Here is a 13633-nt window from a genome sequence, read left to right on the forward strand (position 1 = left end):
GAATCACACATATGCTTAAGGGTCCTGGGTTCAAGTCTCAACTCTGACTCTTACTAGCTATGTGACCTTGGGCAAGTCATCATCTCCTTGGACTTCAGTTTCCTTGTTTGTAAAATAAGTTAGACTACATGGTTTTTGTGGCACCTTCCACCCCTGAATTCATGATCCTATGGAGTCCTTCAGAAACTGTTTCTCATGTAAGCAAAATTGCAGGAGATAATGGAATTATACACTGGGTCAGCAAAGCATGACTGAGAATCAGTCTGCCGGGGTATCAAGGTGAAACTAAAGACCCTGTCAATTATATTATATCTGTGTTTCTTATTTGACTGCACAGTGGTGCATGGCACCATTTTAAAAAAGTCAAAATGTCTTCTGGCAGCTAGTGATGCAGTGGATAGAGCACTGGTCCTGTGGTCAGAAAGACCTGAATTCAAATATGGCCTCAGATACTTAATAGCCATGTAACCCTGGGCAAGTCACTTAACCTCTGCCTCAGTTTGCTCAACTATAAAGTGTGTTAAATGTTGGAGACACAAGGATGGAACAGTTCCTTCCCTAAAGGATTTCCCATTCTATGGGGTGCCCTTAGTTAGCTATATACATGACATACACAGAATTAACGTAAGGTTTTTTTTTTGTGTGTGTGTGTGTATGTGGGGGGAGGCAGTAAGAGCAGGAAAGAAAGTAGTGTTAGGGCTGAGCCTTTAGTGAAACAAGAAAATCTAAAAGGCAGAAGTGAGGATGAAGTCCATTTCACAAATAAGGGGCAGTTTGTGCAAAAGGAAGAGATGGAAGATGAAGTGTTGTTTATGAAGAACAGTGAGAAGGACCATTTGGCTGCACCTAAGAGAGTTTACATGTGGGTAGGGGGTGACTGAGAAAAGGAGCTGAGAGTCTTGGAGTGCTCATGAGACTGGATGAGGGAACAGCACTACAAGAGAACCAGATAAACTGGGTGGGAGGACTAGGTTTTTAAAGCACCCTATTCCTGAGTTGTTTAACTTAACATGCAAAAGCGAGAGGGTTTAGGACTTTTTTCAAAAGCCCAAAGATGCTATTCAGAAGATGAGCAGATGTTGGATTTTTTGGGTGACTCTCAAAGTCCAATTTTGGCTTCACTGTGGCACAGAGGTGATCCTGTGTTCTCAAAACTATATTGCCAATGCCCATTAGCCAAGCAGTCAGCATCTGGACCTGGTGACACCCAGGGTGCCCCGCATCTGAGTGGCCACAGGTCCTCTCCAAGTTTGGAGATGTTCAGGACCTGGTGACCGGGTGATGAGATTTTTTTTTTTTGGTCAAGGAAACTCATGAAGACAACTCTGAAAGACAGATGAGGGGCAAGGTGTCAGTTCCCTCAGAAAGCAAGAACATAAAATCTGTGACTGAACACAACAGCCCCAAGAAAAGAAATTCTGACTCTTTCAACCTTCAGACTCTTGAAAGAGGGGAAATTGATTGCTCTTAGGGTGCATTAATGAGACATTTCTTTGATGTTCTCTCAGTGCAACAATTTAGAAACTGCTAAACAGTCCAGGCTATTTTCATAGAATCACAGGGGTTTTGTAAGTTATCAGGCTAGACTCCATCCTTTTACAGAGAAGTGATGTGATTTTCTGAAGGTCACACAGCCAACAAGGTGGCATTCAAACCCAGGTCTTCCTCACTCTCTCCGTTACAGCATACAGTCTCTAAAACATAAACAACAAAAAGCAAACCAGCCACTAAAGAAAGCCAGCATCTTTTTCCCTCGGTCACAGAGCGGGATTAGATAATTTACTTTCAGGATGTATGAAGATAAATGGCCAAGTTTTAAAAGGGACTTCCAATTCATCAGGACAGTATGGAGGCATTGGCCCGAAAAATCATCTAATTCCTCCTGCAGGTAACGAGATGGTTAGGTTGTAATAGACCGACAAATGAAATAGTGAAAACATTTGCTTGCTAAAATTTTGTTATTGGTTTGAAATGAGAAATTCATGGCAATCCGGGATTAGATCGGAGGAGAACACCAAATGAAGGGCTCCTTAAGCTTGCTGCTAATGTAATAAATGTGAGCAACTGCGGAGCATAGCAGTTGTAATCTTTTAAACTGTAAAATAAATAAAATCATTAGCTAAAACCGGCTTTGTTTAATAAATGGGATTTGCAGAGAGAGGCTTCTGGAATCCATTCTCGTAACACACCATACATCTTTCTTCTGTCTAGGGGTTTGTACTCGTTTTGCGTTTGGACTCAGAGAGAGCCGACTCATATACCTACATTTAATTTAGTGCTTCGGATGACATCCAATATTGGCAGGATCCTCTTCGCCATAGTCTCCATGTGTCTCGCGGCATCTTCCCTGGTCAGCGGGCTGAAGGGGGCTTTGTGCTCTAAAAATTGTAACAATAAACTTTTATGCTGTTTTCTATCCCTTCAATTTCAAAGTGCTTTCTTTCCTTTTTACCAGGCTATAAAAAATACCTTAATATTAATAGACATGAAATCTTTACTAGCAAACCAAGTCACATTCCCGCTCCCTGTGCACCGCAGTGGGAGAGTTGGAGGAGATGCTGTCCTTTGGAGAACGGCCATCTATGCATTTTAGCTCCCCCGCCACGACTGAAAGATCTAACAGACAGCTATATAATAAGTCCCATCTTGGTATGGAATAGGCTTTCATGGAGTTTTGGGAAAAGGTTGTCATAAATGCGTCGAATGCTTGTCTTGCTCTTCCCAGATGTTATTTAAATGAGCAGATACCAATTAATGACTTCCAATGTCCCTTCAGGTTCATTTGTTTGCTTATTCATTTTGGGACCCAAAAGCCAATGAGTCAGAGGACCATGAAAAGGAGGCAAGAAAACTTGAGGCAGAGGACCTGGGTTAGAATCCCAGGACCTTGCTGCTTGCAACCTGCAAAGCTGTGGGCAAGAGACTTCACCTCGTCTGGGCCTCAGTTTCCTCATCTGAAAAATGAGGGAGTTGGATTAGATGGCCTCCCAGCTTCATTCTAACTCTAGATTCCAGAGGGAAAGGGAGGATTAAAGACCAGATTCTCCATAGGCAGCCAGGTGGTGTAGTGGATAGAGCACTGGGTCTGGAATCAGGCAGACCAGAATTCAAATCCTGCCTCCAACATTATTAGCTGTGTGACCCTGGGCAAGTCACTAACCTCTGTCTGCCTCGGTTTCCTAATATGTAAAATAGGGATGATAATAACACCCGCCTCCCAGGGTTGTGAAGATAAAGTGAGATGATATTTGTGAAGTGCTTTGCAAAAATAGAGTGCTAAATAATAATAATACTAGTGGTTATTATTTTTTGGTTCTATGACATTCCTCGCCCCTTCTTTAATTTAATTTAATTTAAAAAAAAGCATCAATGAGAATACTAACCATCATTGTTCTGAGTAGAGACAGATGTCTCAGTCCCTTCCAGCTCCAAATCTGCAATCCTATGTATAATCAAGGCTGACATTTACATAGGGATTTAAAGTTTACAAAAATACATGACAACCATCTTCTTACTTCACTCATAACAACCCTGTAAGATCAGGACTATTTTGATTCCCATTTTGCAGATGATGAAAATGAGGTCCTGCCAAGGGTTGCTTAGTCACAGGGCATCTCAGGACTTTTTAACTCAAAGTCTAGCTCTCTATCACATACACTAGGCTGTTTTGCAAAATACATATTGATATTACCTTGAATTCCTAAAATATGCAGTCTTGAGGCACTGTGGTGAAATAGGAGAAGGAATGGAAGTCCAGGGCCATGTTGGGTGGCAGGGAATGAAAATCTCATTGTTGGCAATCAAGAGAGTAGATAAGAACAGGTGAGAGCAATATTAGAAGAAAATCCCAATGCTTATTGACCTACCTGTAAATGTGGGCAGCTTCCTACTTGACATTTTTTCCAAAAATTTTCCATCTTCTTTGTTTTTGAACCCAAGTGTCAGTAAATATTGTTGGGGAGGGAATGATGACCAGTCAACTGTCTGAGGCAATACATGAAGTCCTTGAAGGTCTGTGTATTATGATAAGCATTAAAATGTTAAATGGGGGCTATTCCAAGCAATATTTCAATAGTACACTGAAATTTGATAGTATGTAAATATTTTGATAAGATTCCATATTTAGAGTAATTCGATGCTATAATTTAATACTATAAGACAGGGGTTCTTAACCTGAGAGTCTGTGATTTTGTTTTGAGAAAATATTGATAACTATATTTTGATGTAATTGGTTTCCTTTGTAATTCTATGTATTCTATTTTGTATATTTAAAAAATTATTCTAAGAAGAGATTCATAGGTTTTGCCAGACAGAGAAAAGGTTCAGAACCCCAGCTATAAACTTGGTGTCATAATGCAAATTGGTATGATTATGAGTCACACTGAATATTTTGTGTGTGACTGATTTAATGAAAACCTAATTTTTCTGCCCATAGTTTAAGCCCAAGAATTAGCATGGTAGAGTGGATAGAAAGGCCTTCAAGTAAGTTAAGGCCTAGGTTTCAGGCCTCTCTCTAACATTACCTTCTTGACCCTGGTCAAGTCACTTAACCTCTTATCACACTGGCAGGTCTCTAAGACAATGACTGTCAAACATTTCTTGTTCAACAGTGGGGACACATTACGGTACAGTCCTGAGAGCCACTCACGCCTAGTGAAACTCCCACTACCCATCCTTTGGAGCTACTCCTCAAGAACCGTAGCCACCAATGAGTTTCCAGATTGCATTAGTAGAACAAGTGTACATCTCAGGGTTCCCTTCACAAGTGAGATTACAGGTGTGGAAATTCCCCAGCCCCCAAGTTTTGTGTAAATTGTGACTGTGAAACACAGAAAAGAGAATATTTAGAAACCCTTTGATGTTTACACATGGAAAGAATCTGAGAAATAATTTAGTATGCACCTTCCCTTCACCCCCATTTTATAGACTGGGACATTAAAGTCCAAAGAGTTTACATGACTTGTCCAAGCTGACATAGTGAATGGGTTGCAGAGGACAGAGATGAGAGCCCAACACTCCTGACTGTTGCTGCTTTACCAACCAAACAGTTTTGAGCCTTCCAAAAACATCTTGCTTGTTACTGGAAGATAGTTAAACCTGTATGTGGCCTATTTGTAATCTGAACATGAACTAACAGTATACAAGAACCATAGCGACCATCCCTAGGGTTCTCTGAGTACAGATAGACTAGAGGGGATTCAGTTCAATTAAACTCAACTCAATTTGATCAACTTAAATGTTATAAAAATGGAACAATCCATGACCTCTAGGATCATAACATTTGCTGGGGGGCAAATCACATGCACAGATAGACAGGTGCAAAGTAATTTCAGGGCAGAAAGCACATGAAAAATTGGGGGAATTAAGGGTAGGTTTTACGGAAGGTGGCATCTGAGTTAGGCCTTGAAGGAAGCTGGAGATTCTATAAGGCAAAGGTGAAGAAGGGCCTATTAGACAGCCTGGGAAAAGGCATAGAGATAGGAAAAGATGGCAGGCTAGCTTTGAGCAGCAGCTAATTGTCTAGTTGACCTGAACCATAGAGTTCATCAAGGGGTATAATATGGAGTTTCTGGAAAAGCAAACAGAAGTCAGAGTGTGATGCTCTGGGAGCTAGCGAGTCCGTAACAGTCTGTGCATTCCAGGGAGGGGGCTCACATTATGCCGAGGCATGGAGGTGAGAAAGAGGATACCGAGTTTTTGGAACAGCAACTAAACCAGGTTGGCAGGAATATAAGGGATGAAGGGGAATGATCTGAAATACATTTGGAAAGGTGGCTGGATCCAGGAAATGCAGGCCTTTATGTCAAGCTCAAGAGTTTGCCAGTTGTTCTTCAGAGTAAAGGCATTTTAAAATACCTAAGCTATTGTGACATTATTTTAACCATCAAATATTTCTCCTCCCTTAATCTGACCATGTTACTCATTTGCTCAGGAATCTTCACTGGGCTGCCTTTTGCCATTCCGTCTTTTCCTCTCCATCTGTGTCTTGAGAATAACAGAGTGGCTGGCGGTTGCCAAAGTGGCTGGCTAAGAGCTTCCTGCTTCTTTAGTCACTAAGTCAAACAATAAGCATTTGTTAAGTGCCTACTGTGGGCCAGCCCCTGTGCTAGGCTCTGAGGATACAAGGACAAGGAATAAACCAATCCTTCCTTAAAAAGAGCTTAAACTCTAACGGGGGAGATAGCAAACACATCTAAATTACATACAGTGTAAAAATAAAGAGGATAAATGCAAATACATCTAAGTAGTTAAACACAAGGTAGTTGGTGAAGAAGAAGTGCTCGTGCTTGAGGGGAATCAGGAAAGATCTTGCCAAGGCGATGGTGCCTGGTGGCATCTCAACGAGGTGGCGGTAAGGAAGGCATGTATTTGGAACACTTGGGATGGCCAGTGAAGAGGCAAGAAGGATGGGAGATGGAGAGGGAAGGCCAGCTTGTCCAGGCTGCAGCAGGAGGGAGAGGAAGTACTTCTCAATGAAGCTGGAAAGATAGGTTGATATAAGCAACATCAGTGATACAGGACTTTCAAATCTAAGCAGAAAAGTTCATCTTTTCCCCCAGAGGCACCAGGAAACCACTGGCACTGGATTAGCAGGGGAGTGACGTGGTCAGCTGTGCACTAAGGACAATTTGTTTGGTGGCACAGTGTTGAATATACCAGAGTGGGGAGAGTCTTGAGGCTGGAAGACCCATGAGGGGCTGTTGCAATGATTTAGGCAGGGATGATGAGGACCTGAATTAAGGTAGTAACTGTGTGAATGGAGAGATGGGTCAGCACGGGAGGAATGCTGTGGAGGTAGGAATATTGGATAGGTAGGGTGAGGGAGGATGAGGAGTTCAAGATAATGCCTAGGCTATAAGGCTGAGCGGCTAAAAGGATGGTAACACCTTCAAAGTTAAGAAGAGGGGAAGGTTATGGGGAAAGATGAATTTGGTTTGGACATGCTGAGTTTAAAATAGCTCTGGGCTCTCCAGAGGCAGCTGGTGGTGCAGTGGACAGAGTGCTGGGCCTAGAGTCAGGAAGACCTGAGTTCAAATCTGTCTTCAGACACTTACCAGCTATGTGACCCTGGGCAGGTCACATAATGCCCAGCTGCCTCAGTTTCCTATCTCACAGGCTTGTTGTGAGGACCAAGTGAGTTAATATTTGTAAAAAAAAAGTTCTTAGTTCAGCACCTGGCACAGAGTAGGTGCTGTATAAATGTTAGCTATGATGATGATGATGGATCTAACCGCTTCCTCACTTTAGGGTCACAAGGCATTGACTCCTTGGGTTTCTTCCCCCATCTGTGGATATGGAAAACTGTAGGCTACAGAATACAATAATCAACACAACAACATTTACATCTGACTATTCTCCTGTATCCCCTGCACCCCACTATTCCAAATCAGGCACAGTCTGTCAACTGCAAGTCTCTAGTCCTTCTAGTTCTAGGATTCCTGGGGACTGAAGGAAGTGAGATGAGAGTCAAGGTTGTGTTCTACCCAGATGGCACAAACCAGTGTTTGTGGGAAGAGGAGGGATGTCAAGACACTCGGCACTTCCTGTTCTGAACTACTGCAGACGTTTGAGGTTGCATCAGCAACAGGCTTTTCAACCAAACAATAAGCACACATTAGGCACCCCACAATTTGCTAAGCTCTGGAGATATAAAAGCAAGAATGGAAGCTTTGCATTCAAGAAGCTTAAAGTCTATCAAGGGAGATAACAATATGCATATATATATATTTATATACACATGCACACATATACATACACATATTTATACATATAGACTGTCTCTCCCTCTCACTCTCTTTGACCTTCTCAGTTTCCGTAGATTCAACTGTCCTATTCAGATGACAGTGCCTAGTACATAGTAAGCACTTAATAAATGCTCCCTCTATCTATCTATCTATCTATCTATCTATCTATCTATCTATCTATCTATCTATCTATCTATCTATCTATCTATCTATTCTTCTACCCTTCCATCCATCCATCCATCCATCCATCCATCCATCCATCCATCCATCCATCCATCTCTCTCTCTCTCTGTCTGTCTCTGTCTGTCTGTCTGTCTGTCTGTCTCTCTCTCTCTCTCTCTCTCTCTCTCTCTCTCCCTATCCCTTTATCTCTTGTTTCTCCCTGACTTCCAGTCCTTCATCACCCATCACCTCCTAGACATCTCCACTTAGATATCCCAGAGCCATCTCAAACTCAACATATCTCAAATACAACTCCTGATCCTTCCTTTTAGATTGCTTTCTAATTGTCTATTTATGTTTCCTTCATCCTCCATGTCTCACTCTTTCTCATCCTTCATATCCAATCAGTGGTCAATTTTTTTTCTTTCTCCACACCTACGGCTCTTTGCCATGAAGTTAAATAGCAGCCATTTATACAAGTTTGCAAAGTACTTTGCTTATATCTCATTTGATCCTCACAATAATTTGGGGAGGCAGGTGCTATTTATTTTCCTATTTTATAGATGAGACAGGTAGGTTAAGTGACTTACCAGGGTCACACAGCTATTGAGTGTCTGAGGGAGGATGTCAAGACCAGCACTCTGTTCACCAGGTTACCTAGGTGCCTCACATTTTGGAGGGGCTGTGCTGTGGAAGGTAGCCTTATTTTTTTAGATCCAGATGGCAGACCCACGATCAATCAATCAACAAGGATTTATTAAGCCCCTACTATGTGCCAAGTGGGTAGCAAGGTGGCACAGTGGATAGAGTACCAGGTCTGGAGTCAGGAATACCTGAGTTCAAATCTGGCCTCAGACATTTACTAGCTGTGTGACCCTGGGCAAGTCATTTCACTTTGTCTCAGTTTCCCCATCTGTAAAACAAGCTGGAGAAGGAAATGGCAAACCACCCCAGGACCTTTGCCAAGAAAAACCCAAATGGGGCTGGACAAAACTGAAACAACCCAACAACAACAACAATAAGGACGTGTCAAGCACTGGGGATACAACGACTGAAGTGAGATGATTCTTGCCCTCAGAGAGCTTACATTCTACCAATGTGCAGAAATTACAGATAGCAAATGTTCCCTCCCACAGGGAAAAACTTAGAAATGGTCTCTTTGGTGGGGCAGTAAGACCCCTAAGTGGGGTTTCAGAGAGAGGCAATCTGACGACACGTCAGGATGGTGTCACAGGGGCTGCCCAGGTACAAGCTGAGATCCAGTGAGACGCTCCAGATTTGGAAAGAACCTCAAGTGCGTTTAGTGTCTGTCATACAGGGCACTGTGCTATTCACAGGCATGTTGACATTTCATGCTTTACGTTATTTGTGTCTTGGTCTCTGCCCACAAAGAGCGTCACATTATGTCTGCACGATGGTACTGTGGCAGATACAATGAGATATTCCAAAACCCCACCGTCCCATCTGTTGGAGTTGGTGCTGATGCCAGCATTCTCTTACTTCAGGGTAAAACACTGGGACAAAGGAGGCAACTGAGTCACTGAACAGTTCAGAAAAGTAGCTTTGCATTGCTCCAACATAGTGGGGCTATACAACAAGGACACATCTTCTCTGGATGCACGCCCCATTTTCTCCCTCATGCAGAAATGTGTCTGGTCATCAACGACAACTTGCATGGTTTTCAGAAATCCATTGAGTACATGGCGACTGGACTAGAACTGTTCATGTTCTTAAGTGGCCAAGGATCTGTGTCAGCAAATCTGGGGCCAATCAGATTGAGGGGATAGTTTTGCCTCCTTTCAGAGAAAGCTAATCCATGGTGCAGGAGAACAGAAGGGCCCTGGGCTTACCCCATGTTGTGGGTAGGGGAAAAGAAGCTAAGTCAGGGAAATATCAGTCCTATCCAACCATCTCAGCAAACAGGAAAGAGATGATGAAGTGGTTTTTGCATAAGTAACAGCCCACAAAGTCTTACTCTGTTATAAATGAAAATTTCAGCATGGGTTATTGAAAAGAAACCAATGAAGGGTGGGTATAATTAATGCAGAGAGATATCCAGGTCCCCTGCAGGATACCCCACTTGCTGGATTAACAGATCAGCTCACAGCTACCTGACATGAAGAGGCAGTTGGGAAGTATGGCGCCAGATGGAAGGCCCGGCTTTCAAGCCAGATGACGCCTGGTTCTGCCTCTTACTATCTGTGTACAAACAAGTTGCTTCATTTTTCCAGGCCTCTGCTTCCTCATGTGAAAAGGAAGGGGCTAATCAGATCATCTCTGAGATCCCTGCTTCTGAAGAATCTATGACGCCCCTGACCGCATCCTCAGCCAAAAGGTAAAGATTCGCTCCCCAGCAGGGGACTGTTACTGATCCTTTGCAAAACGAAAGGGTCGTGCTGTAAAAAGTGAGGCCAGAGGAGGCAAGCTGACCTTCATTCTAGACCCAGCTGCACTCCTCGGTAAGTTCTGTGTATGTGAAGGACAATGAAGAACAATGGAATAATCTGTGGAAACATGTCAGGGACACAAGATAGGAAGCTACTTACTAGAGAAAAGATTTCTTTTACTGTCTCCAATTTTAATTTTGTTCTTCAGTCATTCATCAGTGTGTTTGATGCTGTGTGATCTCATTTGGGGTTTTCTTGGCAGAGATACTGGAATGGTTTGCCATTTCCTTCTCTAGCTCATTTTACAGATGAGGCAAACTGAGGCAAACAAGGTTAAGAGATTTGCTCAGGGTCACCCTGCTAGGAAGTGCCTGAGGCCTGATTTGAACTCAGGAAAAGGAGTCTTCCTTATCCATTGCACCACCTAATGGAGTCCATATAAAAGAACCAAGGGCCGCTCTTCAGAAAAGTGCCCTAAAAATAGGCCAGTTCGTCATTCTTGGGCCTGTTGGTCAGGTGACTGGATAGAGCCAATGCCTTGTTTTCATGAGGGAGATTTTTGACCACTCGTAAACACACAAATTCCTGTTCTGTGCTTGGAGCAATGAAGTACTGGATTTATCTTCCTCAGTTCAAATCTGGCCTCAGACACTTCCCAGCTGTGTGACTCTGGGCAAGTCCCTTAACCCTGTTTGCCTCATTTTCCTCATCTGTAAAATGAGCTGGAGAAAGAAAAGGCAAGCCACTCCAATGTCTTTGCCAAGAAAACCCCAAATGGAGTCACAAAGAGTTGGCCATGACTGAAAAATGACTCAACAACAACAAATTCCTCATCCTAGATGTTAAATCCAGGCAAACTAGTATTCTTATGGTTCCTGATACTCAATACTCCCATTTCTTGTGTCTGTGCTTTTGCTTCATCTACTATTACCTCCTCTTCCCTCACTACTTTGTAATTCCTCCATTATATTATAAAATCCTTGAGGGCTCAAGACTTCTTTTTTTTGTCCTTTCTTTGTATCTCTAGTGCTTGGCACACAGCAAATGCTTAATAAATAGCCTGGAACTGACTTTGTATGTACTTGGTATATATTTTGTAAATACTTTTTTTTTTCATCCATTGTCTCCTCTAATAGCATGTAAGGTCTTTGAGGGCATGACTCCCTTCCATATATTTCTTTGTCTCCTTGGTCCTTAGCAGTGTCCTGACACATAGTGGGAGCATAAAAAATGCTTAATCTATCAATCGATAGATCAATGGTTGACTGAATCTGGATTAAAAATTAATGTGATAGGCTTAATCTCACGGGATGGAACTGAGTAAGGACAAAGATAAACTATTACACTCAGTTTGAAAAGTGAAATTTTTTGGGGGGGAACATAGTTGGAGAATATTTATTTTTTAAAAAATTATTATTGTTAACATTAATTTAAAAAATTTTTGAGTTCCAAATTCTCTCCCTTTCTCATCTATTGAGAAGGAAAGCAATATGATGTTAGTTATATATGTGAAGTCATGAAAAAACCTATTTCCATGTTAGCCATGTATAGAGAGCAGTTTATTTGGAAAAAAAGAGGGGTGTCAGTGGACTGTAGCTCCAGGTGAGTCGGCGGTGTGTGATATGGCAGCCCAGAGGATGATTTCAGTTTTAGACATCATTAGGTAGGGATGTGGTGTCCTGGAAGCAGGAGGTGATGCCAACAATCCTCTTGTGTTTTGTCCCTGTCAGACCAGCACGTCTGCACACTGTGTTTAGTTCTGGACTCCACGTTTTGATTCATGGCTGTTGACGTGAGCTACGTTCAAGCATTTGAAGAACCATCCGTCAAAGACGGCTTAGACTTGTTCTTGGCCCCAGAAAGCAGAATCAGAGCAATGGGTAAAAGAAGCAAAGAGACAAATTCTAGCTTGATGTCAGGAATATTTTTCTAATAATTAGAAGCATCCCAGAGTAAAAGGGGCTGCCTTGGGTTGTAGTTGCTTCCTTTTTGCTGAAGGTCTTCCAATAGGCTAGATTGTTCATTTGCTGGGAATTGTATAAATATGTGTGTGTGTGTGTGTGTGTGTGTGTGTGTGTGTGTACACACATACATATGTATGTATGTCTACTTTTTTTTTTCAGGTATAAAATGGCTGTGGTGGCTGTGGAGATCTCTCCTTTCCCACTCTGGGAATCTGTGATTCTGTGATGCTGTGACTTGGAGCCTCCAACTCTCTGCTTCCATGGAGAGGGGTGAAAGGACCTCTCCTTGGTGCTGACCGTGGTGGCTGACACGAATATCAGCATTGTAATAGCTTTGTGATAAAAGGTACTAGTGTAAGTGTAATAAGCATTTCATATCCTTTTCAATCTTGTGCTTCATCCAGTGGGGTCCATTTGATTACGGACTCCTGCTGAATTTAAGGAGGGGAGAAGCTGTACATCCACACATCGCTGACTTTTCTCCCCCTCAATGTTATTCCTCTTGCCGTTTGCCCACATAGTAAATTGCCTTTGTCTGAAGATTTGGCACAGCAGGGGGTCCACTGCAAGAAATGACGAAGGCTTCCCAGCTGTTGAGTTTCTAATGTCATGTTAGCTTGAGTGCTAATTGTTCTCAGTTTTGGGCTCGTAAACTTCCACCTGAGCCCGAGAATCACTTGTTCCTCTGGTTTTAAAGTGAAATGGACCACGCCGACCCTGGGTTGGAAATCAGAATTGATTTAGGAGAGAGCTTCTTCTCTTTTGCCACTTGAAAACAACATGAGGAGGGGTATGGAGAAGGCAAGAAGGAGAATAAAATATAATGGTGGAATTCCTTTACAATTGTCAGAATTTGAAATGCATAGATGAACCTACCTGGATTAATTTTGAAAGGTCAGTCTGCCCAGTTTTGGAAAAAAATAAGTCATCTTGTAGCTATTGAGATAAAATGGTTTTGTATTTTTGTCTTTAAGGAAGTGGATGCTTTTAAAATAATAATGAGGAAATAGCATACAGATTAAGAATTCTGTAGAAATGTATTATCATTCAAAGTTTTCTACCCTATATGAAAAGTTTCTGGCTCTCAGTAACAAAAGGTTATCTGTTTTCCAAGACCAGGAATCATGAGAAGGCCAGAGCTGGCTTTTGTCATCTTGTCTTTTGTCCTTTCATTGTTTGGTCCTTGTCCTCCTTGAGTCCTCTGCAAGCTTGACCCTGTTGATTAAACTTTCCTTCTCTCCTTGTTTTCCATGATATGATCTCATGGTTTTCCTATTTCACTGAGAGTTCCTTCTCTCTATCCTTAGCTGGTTCCTAAACATGTTTCTTCTCCAAGACTCTGTCTCCTCCACACCACTCTTGGTTATCCTCATCC

General features: G+C 42.3%; 1 protein-coding gene across 2 annotated transcripts in view; it reads right to left on the reverse strand.

Moving 5' to 3' along the window:
• SPATA16 (spermatogenesis associated 16) overlaps nt 1–13633 on the reverse strand; it is a 302953-nt gene that overhangs the window by 53752 nt on the left and 235568 nt on the right. For both annotated transcript variants that reach the window (XM_020980514.1, XM_078147301.1), the window contains exons 7-8: nt 3867–4013; nt 2266–2378 (exon numbers count right to left, since the gene is read on the reverse strand). In XM_020980514.1, coding sequence (XP_020836173.1) covers nt 2266–2378; nt 3867–4013 — 260 coding nt within the window. The remainder of the gene's footprint in view (nt 1–2265; nt 2379–3866; nt 4014–13633) is intronic.

The sequence above is a fragment of the Phascolarctos cinereus genome, unplaced genomic scaffold, assembly GCF_003287225.1.
Source record: "Phascolarctos cinereus isolate Bilbo 61053 unplaced genomic scaffold, phaCin_HiC Scaffold_7;HRSCAF=346, whole genome shotgun sequence".
In the NCBI taxonomy this organism is placed as follows: domain Eukaryota; kingdom Metazoa; phylum Chordata; class Mammalia; order Diprotodontia; family Phascolarctidae; genus Phascolarctos; species Phascolarctos cinereus.